Consider the following 16,463-nt stretch of genomic DNA (forward strand, 5'->3'; position numbering starts at 1 on the left):
TAAAGTCCAAGCCTCGTTATCTGAGCCAAGTTTAGGCCCCTTTCTTGCTTTGTCTCTAGGTGAGTGTGCGTGTCTTGCCTGTTCATAGCCTGACCTGGAAGAGTGGGGGTAGATGGAGAAGCAGGTAATAAACATTTGCTGATGAAGACCATGTGGGCCAGAATTTCTCAGTCTTTTCCCTGCCCTGCCAAGCCACTCCTGACTCCTCATGCCTAGGACCTGCGTGGGGATGGCCGGAAGCAAGGGACACAGCTGGAAGGGAGGGGCTGGTGTGTTGGTGTTTTCATGACTCATTCATTCATTCATTCAACAACTGTGTGTCAGGCTCTATTCTGGGCAATGGGGTTGCAGCTATAAACAACCTGGTACCTGCTCGCGGACAGGTCACAATTTGCTGGGGGTGGCAAACGTCAAACTAAGAAATGTCCAACATCATTTCAGTAAGGAACTAGCCATGCAGAAAGTGGGAGGGGGCCCGCGAGTGTTTTGCAGGAACAGTGGATGCAGCAGCTCTGAGGCTGCACGAGCTTGGTGCGTTCTCATAATACCAACACTTACTGAGCGCTTCATGTATGCCTCATCGTTTCTAAGTGCATTCACGTGGATTATCTTATTGAATCCTCACACACCCCTGGGGAGCCGGGAAAGAGTGTTTGATTATTTATCATCATATTTGGCAGCTGAGGAAATGGAGGCTCAGAGAGGTGAAGCGACTTGCCCAAGGTCATACAGCTGGGAAGTGGAGGAGCTGGGACTTGAACCCATGCTGTTAATCAACACAACTGCCACCTTTCACTTGGGACCGAAGGGAGGCCCACTTCCCTAGACAACGGTATCAGAACCTGTGGGCCAGGGCCATGTGCTCTGCACCCTCTGGCCTCAGTCTTCCCGTCTGTACAAGGGGGTGTGAGTTACTGATGCCCCTTAAGGCCCCTGGCCCAGAGAGAATTGGGTTCTCAGGGGGGCCAGATTAGAAAATACAAATTTAAGGCACCCAGTAAAAGTTGAATTTCTGATGAACGAATATTTTTTTTTTTTACTGAGTATGTCCCAAATATAAATATGCCTAAGTATAAATATATCACCAACCCCGGCACAACACCAAGCTGCAGACTACAAGTCCCATAATCCATTGCGACATCCCTTTAGGAACCTTCCGTCATGATTTCTTGATTCTTCTTTCATTCTTTTATCCAAAAATTATATAAACCACCCACTGTGTGCCAGCCCTTGTGTTAAGCTCTGAGGAATACATCAGTGCACAAAGCAGACACAAGCCTTTGCCCTCACGGTGTTAACATCTATATTTCTTGGGAGTTTTAAGTGATTTTTTTCCGAACTTCTGCCAGGAAGACTTCAGCTCCCATGACCTCTTGTGCTTGTTCAATGAGACTACAATTCCCAGGAGACCTAGCGCATCAGGCCGGCCCCTCTCTTCCTTATTCCCAACTTTCCTCCGGGTCGCAAGGTCACGTCCTGCACAACCCCCTTCCCCCCTCCACCTTCTATCACGGCAAAGACAGAGCCTCAGTAAGTTCCACCGATTATATATATATTTTTAAGTCTCCGTATTTTCTGACTTGGGGTTTATGTGAAACCTTAGTCAAACGGTCCACCACAGCTTCTCTTGGGGAGTAACGGAATAGGCCTACAACTCCCAGGTGGCTCCGCGCGCGCCGGTCGGACTACAACTCCCAGCAGGCAGCGCGGCGGACGGGCGGCCCTCGGCGGTGCCCGCAGGACCCCGGAGCGGGCGCGGGCTGCCCGGCGCGGCGCCCGCAGGACCCCGGCACCTACTCATGCCTAGGTGAGTTCGCGTGAGCCGCCGCTGCCGCCGTCCCGTCCCCGCCGCCGCCCCGCGCGGCCCCGCCGCCGGCCAGGATGCTGGAGGAAGCAGGAGAGGTGCTGGAGAACATGCTGAAGGCGTCCTGCCTGCCGCTCGGCTTCATCGTCTTCCTGCCCGCCGTGCTGCTGCTCGTGGCGCCGCCGCTGCCCGCCGCTGACGCGGCGCACGAGTTCACCGTGTACCGCATGCAGCAGTACGACCTGCAGGGACAGCCCTACGGTGCGTGGACCCGGGCCCCTGGCCTCCCCCCGGGGCCGGGCTTTCCCCATGGGCTCCTCACCTCCTCCACCTTTGCCTCCTCGCACCTGACCTTTCGCTCAGCCTCTCCCGTCTCCGGGGCTCCGGCCTGTGCCGGCCAGGATGCCCCTCCCTCGGTTCGGTCTCTGCTCCCCGGGCCCCAGGACCTAACTGTCCCACCTGTCCGGCAGGAGTCCAGCCCGCAGACCTCACTTGGGCCGCCAGATACTTACCCAGATCCCAGGCAAGTCTGAGCCTGGATACCTGGACCGACGCTAGGCCCCCAGCTCTCTCTGCCCCACGGACCCGCTGCGCTGGCTGCCACAGCACCCCGGCCCCGTCCCCGACAAGGGCTACATGCTCCAGAACGCAGAGCTTCCTCCCACCTTCAGGCCAAGCTGTCCCTGCTCCTTTTCTCCTGGGTCCTCTCTCTCTGATTCCCAGCTGGAACAGAGCCCCAACCTTGGGTCTTCTTCACTTGGAGTGGAGCCTCTCAGCGCGGTTCTGCCAGGCCGAACTGGCCACCCTTGCACAGCTCCTGGCACCCCGGTGTGTTTTGTCCAGTGTCTGCATTCTCACCCCCCTTCAGGGCTCAAGAAGCTCTGATCGCTGACCCCAACCTGGCTCCGTGTCAAGGCCCATCTCTCCCCAGGCTCTGCTCCCTAGTCCCAACTCATGAGCCAAGTTCCTCAGAATTCCTTAGCTAATCCTTCAGTCCCCTGCTTTTGGGCTCCTGAAATCCCTTGCACCCTATTTCTTGCTCCCCCCTTAGGTGCATACCCACCCCTCAGCTTCCTGGAACAACACCGACCCACCCTGGCTCCTTCTTTCCAGGATTTCAGGCCCCCGCGGCTGGATCCTGCCCAGCTCCTGTTCCCCAGCCCTGCTCCCTCATCTGTCAAAGTTCTGACCCCAGTGCCCAAGTCATTCTGAATTTCCCTCTTTCCCCAGCCTTGCTGTATCTGGTGTTCCAGAACCTTCTGGCCTCTGGTTTCTCTTCCAGCCTCTGGTTTCTCTTCCACCCTGGTGCCTTAGGCCCCCACAAGTCAAGGCCCGCCCTCCCCAGTCCCCCTGGTCCCCTCATCTCTGAGCTCTGGTTCTCTTGGATTAGCCTCACTTGTTGGAACATCAGGCCTAGCCTGAGCCCCCTGGATCCCCTGCCACTGCCAGGCCCCTGGGGAGCCCCAGTGTCGGGAGATTCCCCTCAGATTCCTCATCACCCCAGAGTTACGTTGTTTCTGTTTAGTGCAGTGGTTGTCAACCCAGGGGTCGCTGAGTGATGACTTCGGGTTGTCATGACTGGGGGGCTCCTGGCATCGAGGGGGTAGGGCCAGGGGTGCTGCCCCACACCCCACAGTGCCTGGGACGGCCTCTCCCAGAGAATGACCTGGGCCAGATTGTCAGCAGTGCTGAGGGAGAGAACTTGGGGTTACAGTGATGTCTCTAGACCCCAGGCTCTCGACCGGTGGGGAGGAAGGCCAGGAGCCCCTAACGAGTGGGCAGTTTGTATGCGTTGTTGACATCCCCCTGGGGAGAGGGTTTCAGCCGGTGCTGTCACAGGTGGTCTTTTGAGATGTGGCTCATGCAATGGAAGAAGGGGATCTTCAGCATCTTTTGGTGGTTCATTGTAATCAGCCTGAATAGCCACGTGTGACTAGCGGTTGCCGTCCTGGTCTAGAGGATCCTGCAGTCCAGGATCCTAGAACTCTCCAGGTCAACCCGGCAGTCCTTCCCGCACCCAGTCACTCCGCTGTCCCCTCTCGCACTGCACTCGGAGCCTTGCCGGGAGCTCTCCCAGCACACCCAGCTCCACTCCGGGACCCTTGGGCAGCTGTAATCCAGCAGCCTGGACGCCCCGGATTCCCCCACCGCCTGCTCAGCGCTGGCCTGCTTGCAGTCGTGGCCCCCTCTCCCCGCCCCAGACAGGTGCTGCAGACCCGCTCCCTGACTGCATCATTCTCACAGGTCCTCGGGAACCTTCTCTCCTTTCTCCCTGCCCTCCTTCCCTCCTCCCTTCCTTTACCTGAGTTCTTTCCCCTGTTCCTGGATTCCTTCCCGTTCTTTTTTCTGACCCGGTGTCTCCCCCCACCCCACATGCCCTCCTTTCCGGCCCCCATCTTTGTTGCTCATGGTGAGAAACCCGGATGCCGAGTGGGCTCGGGGGTGAGCGGAGGGGCCTGGCAGGGCGCCCACCCGTCTCAGCTCGCACGTCTACACCTCCACCCAGATCACACCAGGCAGCGTCCCCCATTGGCAGGGATGTGAGGTCCCCACCGCTGCCTGGGGAGATACTGGCGGGATAGTTCGGGAAGGCCCGGTGGTGCAGAGGGAGTTCTGGCTCCTCCCCGGTTGCGGAGCCTCTGAGGGCTGGTCTGCTGGGTCACTGCTGATTGCAGCGTCCCCAGCATCACGCACGCCCTTGGCTCCTGCCTCCTGGTGTAACCCTTGCTCTGGGCCTCCTTTCCCAACTTCCTGTTCGCTCCTGTTGAGAAACAGGCGGGCGGGGTGCCGGGAAAGGGAGGCGTGTGCTCTTTGAGCTGGGGTGTGACCCCCCCCGCCCCCCGAATGGACTCTGGCTTTTCTGGGCTGGGCCGCTCGCGCCCATCCCACTTGGTCCCCTCAGAAACAGCCCTGGGAGGTTGCGATGTGGGCACCCACACCGGGCACGGGGACGGGCTCTCTGCCCCTTGTTGGTCGGTGGCTTCGCGCTACAAAGGACCAGTGCAACCCGCAAGGAGAGAGGACTGGCCCTGGGCCCTCAGTAGAGAAGTCTGTGACCTCTGTCCAGGTCTGGTCCCATTGTGGGAACCAGCGACTTCCGTCCAGGTGTCCATCGCCCGCCCAGACGCAGGGGTGACCGAGGCTGCGCTGGCTTCATCCTCATGCCAGCAAAGACGGTCTCTGCTCTTGGGGCGCTCAGCCTCTGGGGGCACTTAGGGGGCTGGCGTCCACTTGATTCCGCTCTCACCCCCTCCTTCCCATCCCCTGGGAAGCCGGTCTCTGTAGGCTCCACAGGCGGTCCTCTGTGTCCCCACCCCGAGGTGACAGGTGACATCTGAGCCGACTCTGGGAGGCTGCGGGCTCCTGGGAGGCTGCGGCTGGGACACTGGGACACGTGGGACACGGGGGAGGAGCCTGTCGGCATTCCCAGAGCTTCAGGGGCCCCTGAAGGTTTTTGCCGCTCTCCCCCGCCAGGCCCTCCCAGGCTCCCACGTTGCCCTAAAGCAGAGGAAAGGCCCCGGGGGTGGGGTGGGGTGGGGTGGGGTGGGGAGAGGCACACAGCCCCCAGCCTGGGGTGCACAGCCCAGCTTGGCTCCTTGGTCACAGACCCCGCCCCTGAGACAGCCCTGCCCTTTGCCACCTGGGGCGCTGTCCCTTCTGTGTTCTGCTGGGCCCCTCCCGCGGACCAGCCCTCAGGATGACCTGTAGGAAGCCACCCTTCTCCCGACGGCACATTCTTGGGAAGCAGAGGTGGGGACCTCGCTCCCGGCCCTGAGCCTGAGTCCGTCTGGGCACAGGTGTCGCCTTGCCCAGCAGGCTTGACCTCCAGGCAACACGCTCTGGCTCCCTGGGGGAAGCAGACCTGTTTCTCTGCGTTGTTATTTTGACGCTCACTGTGTGGGTCTCCAGCTGGAGGCCCTAAGGGCCGTGCCTGGCCCCCGTGTGCAGTAGGGTTTGTTTGCTTGTTTTGTGCACCCTGGGTCAGCCTGGGACCCGTGAGACATTCTGGGCTCGCTGTGTGCCGTTGTCACCTGGGTGCTGGTGGCCCTGGCAGCTGGGGGCCTGCCTGAGCCCCCTTTCCTATCAGTCCAGGGATGGCCCCGAGGGCCCGCCGCTGCATGCCGTGCACCCGTGGGTGCTGGCGCCCCCTCCTCGTTCCACTGAATTGTCCACGCAGCTTCCCGCCGCCTTTCTCCAGTAGAGCTCTCAGGACAGCAGTGCTCTGTGTCTGAGGGGACCAGCTGGCCTTAGGAAAGCCCTCTGCAATCCTAGCTGTAGCCTACTTCTGCTCAGGCGGGGAGGGGGCAACTGCCTGGAAAAGCTTGTGAGCGGGGAGGGGTCCAAGCTGGAAGCAGCCTCTCCCTCCTTCCCTGATTCTCTGGCCCTTTCTTGAGCTCCCAGAGGAGAGAAACGCGGGTGGTCCTGCCCGCAGGGCACACCAGGCCACGTCTGGCATCATCTGTGGTTACCCTGACTAGGGGGCTCCTGGCATCGAGGGGGCGGGGCCAGGGAGGCTGCTCTACACCCCACAGCACCCAGGACAGCCCAGGGGGAACAGTGCAGCCCTGACTGGAAGAAGATGGACAAACCCTGGTGTTTCCCTTCCTGAGGGGCTTCGGGGAGACCGGGCGTTGGTTCGTTCCATGTCCTGAGCCTGCTGGGCTGGGAGTCGCCAGGCGATGCTGGGTTTGCACTGTGGTGAACAAGGTCCCTACCCCTGGAACCCCCAAGCTAGTTAGGGGAGTAGATAGCAAGGGCCCCGGTGACATGGACAAGGCCGTGTTAGAGCTGTGAGGGGAGGGGGCCCTGGTCTGGGGAGGGCAGGACGGGGGCCACTGATCAGGTCAGCCAGGGCAGGGTTTGGGTTTTCCTCAGGTCATTGGCAACTGTGGGGGGCAGTCCTGTAGCCTGGGGGCTCCCTCTGCTGGGGACTAGACACTGGAGTGGGTGCTGGGCTCTGCGCTGGGGGTCTTCTGACACCCTGGGCAGGGCGTGAGGCACCTGTGGGGCCCTGCATCCCGGGAGCCACGGGGAACCTAGGGGAGGAGGGCTGGGGGAGCAGGACCGACTGGGTTCCAATCCCGGGGCTCCTGCTGACGGTCCTGCCTTCCGGGTGGGTGGCTTGTGGGGGTCACTGGCTGCCTCTGTGGGCTGGGGTGGGGGCACCCCCCCCCCCGAGCTGCCGCAGGGACATGGGGCGGGGGGGGGGGGGGGCACAGCACCTAGCCTGGCAGGCAGCCCGCACATCTTCGCGGGGCGGCTGGGTGGGCAGGGACCACGTCACTTTCTGAGGGATGCCTGTGGCCGAGGTGCAGTGGCGGGGGGAGGGTGCCAGAGCAGTGGGTCCAGCCCTGGTTTAGGAATGTAGGGGTAGGGTGGTTGGTCCGAGGAGAAGGGTCTTCGTTTTCCGTGAGTTCTCGGGGCCTTCCGGTTGGGGTGGGTGTGGCTCCGGTGGGTGGGCGGCCAGCTGAGGGGCCACTCCCTGCAGGCACGCGGAACGCGGTGCTTAACACGGAGGCGCGCACCATCGACGCGGACGTGCTGAGCCGGCGCTGTGTGCTCATGCGGCTGCTGGACTTCTCGTACGAGCGCTACCAGCGCGCCCTACGCCAGTCGGCCGGTGCCGTGGTCATCATCCTGCCACGGGCCATGGCTGCGGTGCCGCAGGACGTCATCCGGGTGAGGCCCGCCCCGCCCCACCGGCTCCGGCTCCATCCAGTCCAGTCCCCGGTGCCCGCTCTCCAGGGGCAGCCCCGGGCCCCCTTGCCGGAAGCCGCCTGAACATTTGTCTCTCCCGCAGCAATTCATGGAGATCGAGCCCGAGATGCTGGCCATGGAGACCATCGTGCCCGTGTACTTCGCCGTGGAGGACGACGCCCTGCTGTCCATCTACGAGCAGACGCAGGCTGCGTCCACCTCCCAGGGCTCTGCCTCAGCCGCCGAAGGTGAGCTCGGGGCGGGGGGTGTGTGGAGAGGGGCCCCGCTGTGCAGTTTCCAGGACCCCCTCTCCCGGGCTGGGGGATGCTGCGGTGAGCTTGGCAGTCGGGAGCTCTGCTGTTTGACGGGTCTGCGGGCCATGGGGGAGAGTGAGCTAGCAAAAGTGGTCAAAGAATTGAGCCAAAAGGATCCAATCGCTGGTGTAGGAAAAGGAAGCTGGTGAGAGTGGGCAAGGCAGGCAGGCAGGTTTGTCCACACAGTGGACTCACCCAGCTCCTTGGGGAAACAGTTTGTGGGTATGTGTTTAAGCTGTAAAGGAAGGGTCATTCCTCCTGGCCAGATTATTAGCTGCGTGGATAAGTTACAGGGGTGGCGGACTGTGGCCCTCGGCCGCCTGTTTGTGCAAATAAAGTTTTATCGGCACACAGCCAGTGTTTCACACGGCTTACGGGCTTTCACACTACAGTAGCAGAGTTCAGTGGCTGTGACAGACTGGCCCACCGAGCTGAAAATTTCGACTCTCTAGCACTTTACAGCAAAGGTTTGCCAAACCCTCGTCTGGATTAAAGTCTGGACCGTGGCCGTCTCCATTGTGGCAGGACAAGAGTGAGTTTTTGGAAAGATCTTAATTTCTAGTTAGAGCGGAAGGGAGGAGGAGGAGTCAGCTGCCTCGTGGAATATTACGCAGCCGTTAAGAAACGGCATCGGGTGTGAGAAAGTGCTTACTTTCCATTGGTTGTGGAAAAAACAATATAAGATCATAGATCAGGATCACAACACTTTCTTAGGCGTAGCTTGTTTGTTTTGGAATAACGCTAGGGTTTATAAGAAGTTGCGGACATACTACGATTCCTGAGAGGCACCCTCCCAGCTCCCCCAGTGATGACACCTCCCATGGCCATCACGATTGTGGTTTGTGTCATCGTCATCGTTGTTTTTCGGCCGCACCGCACGGCTTGCAGGATCTTACTTCCCCGACCAGGAATTGAACCCCAGGCCCTTGGCAGTGAAAGCGCGGAGTCCTACCCACTGGACCGCCAGGGAATTCCCACTGTTGTATTTTTAAATGTGTAAAGAACGGAAGGGCTTGAGACAGGGTGAGCTCATGGGCGTTTTAGGGCAGTCGCTGCCCCCAGGTGAAAAAGTGGCAGGCGCAGTGGACCACTGGCTCACATGGAGCGAGGTGGGCACCACCTCACCTAGGCTCAGGACAGAATCCTTTTTATGAAACTTTGAGTTCTCACGCCATCTTCGCTTTCGGGGCTGGGCTGGAGGGTCCTGAGCCATCTGATGGGAAACTCCTGTTTTGGGGTCACTGCTGAAGTGATCCTTGGGAAGCTGGGTCAGAGGTCGTGCACGCACCTTCGTGATTTAGGAACGGTCCTGCAGGGCGGGCAAGGGCGCGCACGCACTCCTTACCGGCCTCAGTGGTGTCCGGGTGACTGTTTCACCGGCTCTTATACTGGACACCCAGCTTCTTTCCCGTGTCCAGTTACCACGTCGTGTTCTAGTCTGTGTGGTCAGTTCTGCTTTTGCTCAGACTGAACCCCTGGAGTCTGGGGTGCTGGGGTGGTGAGCATGCAGGCTCTGGTCCGGGAAGCCCCCCCGGCTCAGGCCGACCCTCCCCGCCCCTGTCCTCAGTGCTGCTGCACACCGCCACCGCCAACGGCTTCCAGATGGTCACTAGCGGGGTCCAGAGCAAGGCCGTGAGCGACTGGCTCATCACCAGCGTGGAGGTGGGTGCCCGGCGTGCCTCACTGCCCGTCCCCACTAGAGGGAGCCTCTGACTGGGAAATCGGGTCAGATGGCCGCCCGCCCGCCCTATGGAGAGATGGGCCTCCAGCCACACACCCTGCCTTGCCTCCTCCCCCCACCCCTGCCCCACCGAGAGCCCCCTCCCGAGTGGCCGGCCCTTCCCCTAACAGTAATATCGCGGGAGCTCGGCTGAGCAGGTGGAGAGCAGAGCTCTGGGCAGCAATTAAAGCCTAATCTCCCACCGGGAGGGTGGGTGTATGCGGGCATCCAGGCCAGAGCAAGGTCCAAGTCCTCCCCCTCGCATTCTCCCCACCAGGGTCAGCTCCACGGGCTGCCTGTGGGGTTGTCTCGCTGCACCCGCCCCCCCCCCCCAAAAAAGCCTCTGGCGGTTTTGTTCCCTTCCCCCCACAAGGAGGCCGCAGCTGAGGCCTTGCAGAGCTGCCCTCTGTCCAGAGAGTAAGGGGCGTGGGGCCTCAGCACATGCTGCCCCCGGCTCAGCCCCGTGGGCCCTGCTCCTGACAGGATGACTTTCCCGACTGTTCCCTGCGGGACTTGACCGGGGGCCGGTTTACGCAGGAGGACCGGCCAGGGTGCCGGACCCTGACCCCCCGAGCTCTTCCTGCTCTGTCAGGACCTTGCCACGCCTGCCATCAGCAGGGATCGGCCTTTGAAGGGTGGGCCTGTTTTCCCGCGGCCAGCCCCTGTGTCCACAGTGTAGCCGGCAAAGCCGAGAACACTGCCGCCGGGTGGAGGGCGGCCACGGCCTCGGGCCGGCTGCCCCTTCATGCCTGTGTCTCTGCAGGGGCGGCTGACAGGGCTGGGTGGAGAGGACCTGCCCACCATCGTCATCGTGGCCCACTACGACGCCTTCGGGGTGGCCCCGGTACGTCTGTGCCCTCAGGGCCCCGTGAACACCCTGCAGGACGGGTGTCATCGTGAAGCTTCACTCCCCCAAACGAGACGTGACAGCAGAGGGAGGGGCGGTCCCCGGGGAGGCCCAAGAGACCCAGCCCGGGGCTCTCACTGGGGGCCGGTCATGCAGGCACCTCGGCCCGGCATGGCCGAGACCCCAGACCCAAGAGGAGAGCAGGTGCCCGTGCAGACCCCGTGTCTGCACAGACAGTGTTGGGACAGGGGGCCCCCAAAGTCTGGTTCCTGGCGCCCCCGAGGGCTGGCCTGGCCAGCGTCCCTCCAGGCTGCAGGCCACCCGGGGCTGTGCCCTCAGAGCTCCCGGCACTTTGGGGTGGGAGGTTCCTGCTGGAGGACCAACAGCCGGCTGAACCGGACAGTGGGTGCTGGGAGGGCCTGCAGCCGGGCGTGCGCCCCTGACCGCGCCTTGCGGGCCGCCTCACCTGGGAGGCCAAGGCTGTCCTTGAGGACGCTGGGGCCCAGAGGCCGGCCCTGGACAGTCGACTCACAGCCACTTTCACCCTTTTCATCATCCACCCCCACGGAGCCTTTTTAGACACCTGTGTCCTCGTTTTCCCTTTCTTGTGAAATTTTCTTAAATTTTTGAGATGTGATTCCCATAACATAAAATCCATCCTTTTTAAGCACGCAATTCAGAGATTTTTAGTGAATTCACAAAATTGTATAGACATCACCGCTTTCTGCTTCCAGAGTGTTCCATCCCCCCAAAAGAAGCCCCGTCCCTATGAAGTCACCCCAGCCCTCCCCCAGCCCCTGACAGCCAGGAACCCACTCTCGGTGTCTGTGGGTCGGCCTGTCCTGGACGTTTTCCCTCAGTGGGGTCACAGCCTGTGTGTCCTTCTGTGTCTGGCTTCCCTCACTGAGCACCCTGTCGGCCCCTCCCTGTGAACTTGAACGGCGTCGTGTGTCAGTTGGTGCACTGTGACTGTGGGAGGGTCCCAAGCCATGCAAACAACCCAGTTTTTTTCTCTCCAAGAACCAGTTGTTCCCCGTGGGGAATGTCGCCTTAGAGCGCAGGACTCAGACGCCGGGCCGGGGCGGGGGTGGTGGTGGTCACAGCGCTGGGGGGAAGAAGGCCGGAGGTCCAGCTAGAGGGAGCTCCCAGGGCAGATGCCCAGGCTGGACGGAGGCTGCGCACGGGGGCTTCCCACGTGCGTGGGGGCCGGGCGGCACCCAGGGGCCGTCGGTCTCGGGTTTGGCCCGCGCAGGGCGGGTGAGCCCAGCTGCGCTGGAGATGTGGACCGGGGGCGAGATGCGGAGGGGGGTTGGGGGGGTGCGAGGCGCCGCATGTGGACGTGGGGTGACCTCGGCCTCCTCTCTGCACACCCGCAGTGGCTGTCGCACGGCGCGGACTCCAATGGAAGTGGCATCTCTGTGCTGCTGGAGCTCACCCGTCTCTTCTCCAGGCTCTATACCTACAAGCGCACCCACGCCGCGTAAGTGATGGGGGCAGGGTGGTTCCGACCCTGGAATCACAGCGTCAGGTCGTGGGGCCCAGCTCCTCCCGGGTGCACCCCTGGGAATCCTCCCCAGGAGGTTGGGCTGCCCTCGCTCCTGGAAGAGCCGGGGACGCTCCAACGGCAAGAAGCAGAAATGCCTGCGAGCCGGTCGCTCAGGCTGGCGTCTCCCCTGGGACGGCAGGGGCCCGGTGACGAGCGAGTCTCCCTGAGCTGCCAGGCCTGGCCCCGCGCATGCAGGTGCCCTGAGCAGCAGGAGTGCTTACATCCTGGGTAGGGAGGGGAGGTTGAGATCAGGGTGTCAGCAGGACCGCGCCTCCTCCTGAAACTCCAGGGGAGGGTCCTTCCTGCTGCTGCCGGGTTCCAGCAGTGATGGATTCCTCGGTCCCAGCTTTACGTGGCCTTCTCTTCCTCCAGGTGTCTCCCCTCTTCTATAAGGATCGCCGTGGCCACGGCGGGATGGATGGGGCTGGGCGGGGGGTTGGCGCGGGGACATGGTCCTTCACGACACCCCTGGCTTCAGTCCTTCTCGAGGGATGGGGTGCTGAATCACCTGTCACTTTTTATTTCCCGGTTGGTCCACGCAGTCTCTCCTGGTTTCGAGAGTTCAGAGAGGCCCCTGAAGCAGTGCTTCTCGCCAGAGGGGCAACAGAGCTGTGCTTCTCACCTGGAGTCCCCTGGGGACGCTGGGCCATGTCTGAGGACATTGTGATCATCATGGCTCCGGGACTCCTGGCATCCATTGGGCGGGGGCCAGGGATGCTGCTGCATACCCCACAGCACCCAGGACGCCCCGATGTCAGCAGTGCCAGGATAGGGAGGCCCAACCCTGAAGGCTGGTTGGATTTCATACTTGCGGGGGGGAACCACTTCCTCCTTGTCGGGGACCTGGACTCCCACGTGTCAACGCTGGTGCCCCACTGCTTCCGCTAGGTACAACCTCCTGTTCTTTGCGTCTGGAGGAGGAAAGTTCAACTACCAGGGCACCAAGCGCTGGTTAGAAGACAATCTGGACCACACAGGTGAGCAGCCCCAGCGGCCAGGGTGGGGTCTGGGCTGCCGGTACTCCCCCCACCTCCACCCACCAGCCCTCACTGCACTCAGATTCCAGCCTGCTCCAGGACAACGTGGCCTTTGTCCTCTGCCTGGACACCCTGGGCCGGGGGAACAGCCTGCACCTGCATGTGTCCAAGCCGCCCAGGGAGGGGACGCTACAGCACTCCTTCCTGCGGGAGCTCGAGATGGTAGGTGCCCCGCCGGAGGCAAGGCTGGGACGTGGGAGCTTTATGCACCCTGGGGCCTTGGGTGAGCCTCAGGTGGGTTTTCCGGGGAGGGGGGCAGGTGGGCTTCTCCCTGGGTTCCAGAAGCAGGAGGTTCAGGGAGGGACTTGGGACCCGCCAGACGCGAGGGACCACCGCCACAGAGACAGGCGGGGTTGGGGCGCAGCCCGCGGGCACCGGGCAGAGCCTGACAGTGCCCCTCTCAGGTGGCCGCCCACCAGTTCCCTGAGGTGCGGTTCTCCATGGTGCACAAGAAGATCAACCTGGCGGAGGACATCCTGGCCTGGGAGCATGAGCGCTTCGCCATCCGCCGGCTGCCTGCCTTCACCCTGTCCCATCTGGAGAGCCACCGTGACGGCCAGCGCAGCAGCATCATGGACGTGCGGTGAGCACCGCCGTCGGAGCAGGCATGGGCCGGGGCATCCGCTGGTCCTGGGGCATCCGGCAGGCTTCCTGGAGGAGGTGGCGCTAGAACTGGGGCACGAGCCAGGAGAAGGGTGTGGCTCGGTGGAGGGGAGACTTGGGGCGGGGGAGGCAGGGTACCTCCCGGGGCAGCCCCGCACCCCATGCCCACGCTCACTCAGGTCGGGATGTGTTGCCTCTGAGGCTCCTCTTCTACAGTCCTGTGTTACTGGCAGCCCTTGGTGTCCCTGGGCTTGTGGCCGTGCCACCGTCCCCGCCTCCGTGGTCACGTGGCCTTTCCCTTGTGCCTGTGACCAAATTCCCCTCCTTACAGGGACACCAGCCGTGGGACTTCAGGCCCCCCTACTCCAGTGCAATCACATCTTAGCTAATAACGTCTGCGGAGACCCTACTTCCAAATCGGGTCCCATTCCCAGGTTCCGGGTGGGCGTGAATTTGGGGGACACTGTTGCCCCCACTACAGGGCGTTACAGCAACTCCACCCTCAGCAGCCCGTGGAGGTGTGGGTGTCCTGACCTCCCCCAGTGTCCAGAGGAGGAGATAGGCCCGGGGCCGCCAGTCACTGAGGCAGACGCGCGTCCACAGGGCGCAGGCTCGCCCGCGCGCCCGGGGTGCAGGGCAGCCCCGTCGGGGGCGGGCTCGTCCCAGAGAGGAGCCTGCAGTGTGGGGGGCGCCCGTCTGCTGGGAGGGCCGTCACCCTGCTTGTCTTTATCGTTATCAGGTATATGCTCGCTCTTGGTTTTTGGCGATTATGAACGATGCCAATTCCTGATACATGTATCTTTAAAACTTGCCCTCGAAGGTCCCGGGTTGACTCCAAAACTCTGACCCGAAACACGAGGCTGATCGCCGAGGCCCTGACCCGTGTCATCTACAACCTGACAGAGAAGGTGAGCCCCCGGCCGCTCCCCTGCAGGCCCCCCACCCGCCCGGCCGCTCTGGACTCAGCCCCATGCTCTCCTCTCTCTGCAGGGGACGCCCCCGGACATGCCAGTCTTCACGGAGCAGATGGTAACGTGCGGGTGGGCAGGCGGGCGGGTGGGGGGGCCGGTGGGGTGGGGCAGGGTCCCGTGACCACGGTCGCTTCCCCGCAGCAGATCCAGCGGGAACAGCTGGACTCGGTGATGGACTGGCTGACCGCCCAGCCGCGGGCCGCCCAGCTGGTGGGCAAGGACGGCACGTTCCTCAGCACGTTGCAGCACCACCTCGGCCACTACCTGAAGGAGGTCAGGCCGCACCACGTCAAGGCCGACAAGCGGTGAGGCCGGGCGCCGCCCCGCCAGCCAGCGGGTGGGCTCTTCTGGGGCCTTCCCCCAGGGCCAGATGGAGCAGACAGAAACACGGGACGAAAAATAAAACGATAAGTGAGAAGTGCAGGTGCCCCGTTAAACGAGTTCCAGGTGAACCACAATTGTCTCTGTGTAAGTATAGCCCACGCAGTGTCTGGGACATGCTTACACTGAAAGGCCATTTCTTCTGTATCTGCAGTCCTCGTAGAACTGAAGCCCTGTGTTTTATGTGGCAGCCCTATACTCCCAGCTACCCTTCGTGGACCTTTTGTGTTCTGGGCCTCGGGTGACTCATACCCCAGGTCCCCTCCTGCCCTCGGGATGCTCTTCCCCACTGCAGGCCTCCTGAGTTTTGTCTTCTTTCTGTTCAGGGCTCCCATGCTCCCTGGTTGGGCTGAGCAAGGACTGGGGAGGGGTGTCTGGGGGGTCCATAGGCAGGAGACACCCCCCAGAAAGCTTGGTGCCCCTCGCTGGCTCTCCACCTTCCTCCCAACTCTTGGTGCTCCAGGGAGAGCAAGCTCTTGAACAGAAGAAGAAACTGAGGCTCAGAGTGGACCCACAGCTGTGGAGCTGGGGGCCTCCAATTCCTAGGCTGTGGTCGTTCTCCCTCTATAGAAAGACTTCCCAGACCAGATAATTTCCACAGTAACCACACTTTGTTTTAGAGAGTATACCCCAGAAAGTAACAGGAAAGACATTAGTTGAGAATAAAGCACGGTCCTTCCCCAGGAGGGACAGTGGCAGCCTTGTGCAGGCACACACCTGGGGTGCCCCCTTCCGCCGCCACGTTCCTAGGCTGGTGGGACCTCCGGTGGCCCTGCTATCAGGGTGAGCCTGCTGAGAAAGCGCTCTCTCACCAGGGACCCTGAGTTTGTCTTCTACGACCAGCTGAAGCAGGTGATGAATGCCTACAGGTGAGCACCCTGGGTCACCGTCCAGGGGACTGGGTCCTCGGGACAGCTGGGGAGCAGCCCGCTGACCCACCCCGCCACCCCCTCCCCTCCTCAGGGTCAAGCCGGCCATTTTCGACCTGCTTCTGGCCGTCTGCATCGGCGCCTACCTCGGGATGGCCTACACAGCGGTCCAGGTGAGCAGGGGACTGGGGAATGCGAGGCCTCTCAGGAGACCCCTTGGGCGGCCTGAGGGCCTTCCTGTTGGCGGTGTCGCCCGACCTCACTGGAGCCCTCCTGCTGCCCCCAGCACTTCGACCTCCTGTACAAAACAGTTCAGAGACTGCTGAAGGCCAAGACGCAGTGACGCGGCTGCTCGGCGCCGGCAGGAGGGCAGGGCCTTGCCCCTCGGCCTCGGCGGCTGTAACCCTGAATTACAGAGCTTTTCTGTGTTGCTCTTGAGGATTTGGGGGCTTTCTCTTGTTTATCCTTTGAGCTCCCTCGGAGGAGTGCTGGTGGAGGTCTGTCTGGTCTGGGGCCTGGCCGCGGACTCGGGGAACAGACGTGTGGATGAGCCCCTGCCCTGGAGTCGGCCCCGTGGCCCTCGGGGCGCGTAAGCCACGCCAGGAAAGAGGAACTGTGCCCAGCTCAGCCTCGGCTTCACCCCCGCCCGTGATGCTGACCGTGGACCTGGTGGT

At 62.1% G+C, this 16,463-nt stretch overlaps 1 protein-coding gene across 2 annotated transcripts; it reads left to right on the forward strand.

Moving 5' to 3' along the window:
• The first annotated feature begins 1,688 nt into the window (after nt 1-1,688).
• On the forward strand, nt 1,689-16,230 carry NCLN (nicalin). 2 transcript variants are annotated; one of them, XM_065873911.1, is made up of 15 exons: nt 1,689-2,065; nt 7,293-7,483; nt 7,605-7,749; nt 9,383-9,477; nt 10,299-10,379; nt 11,759-11,862; nt 12,817-12,905; nt 12,988-13,127; nt 13,370-13,548; nt 14,389-14,476; nt 14,559-14,597; nt 14,684-14,844; nt 15,736-15,789; nt 15,884-15,962; nt 16,076-16,230. In XM_065873911.1, exons 1-15 carry the CDS (start codon nt 1,882-1,884, stop codon nt 16,130-16,132), a joined length of 1,686 nt encoding a protein of 561 aa, XP_065729983.1. In that variant the 5' UTR covers nt 1,689-1,881; the 3' UTR covers nt 16,133-16,230. The 2 variants fall into 2 exon arrangements, with proteins under 2 accessions (XP_065729983.1, XP_065729982.1); XM_065873910.1 differs by having other exon boundaries at nt 1,815-2,065; nt 14,681-14,844.
• Nucleotides 16,231-16,463: the final 233 nt, after the last annotated feature.

Source organism: Phocoena phocoena, chromosome 3 (assembly GCF_963924675.1).
Source record: "Phocoena phocoena chromosome 3, mPhoPho1.1, whole genome shotgun sequence".
NCBI classification, from domain to species: Eukaryota; Metazoa; Chordata; class Mammalia; order Artiodactyla; family Phocoenidae; genus Phocoena; species Phocoena phocoena.

What these genes read in the sequence shown, in the direction of transcription:
- NCLN (XM_065873910.1), top strand. Translation starts at nt 1,882, where the DNA reads ATGCTGGAGGAAGCAGGAGAGGTGCTGGAGAACATGCTGAAGGCGTCC. An exon ending in TGCCGCAGGACGTCATCCGG is followed by an intron (nt 7,484 to 7,604) that starts GTGAGGCCCGCC and finishes TCTCTCCCGCAG; the next exon opens with CAATTCATGGAGATCGAGCC. An exon ending in CAGTCTTCACGGAGCAGATG is followed by an intron (nt 14,598 to 14,680) that starts GTAACGTGCGGG and finishes GCTTCCCCGCAG; the next exon opens with CAGATCCAGCGGGAACAGCT.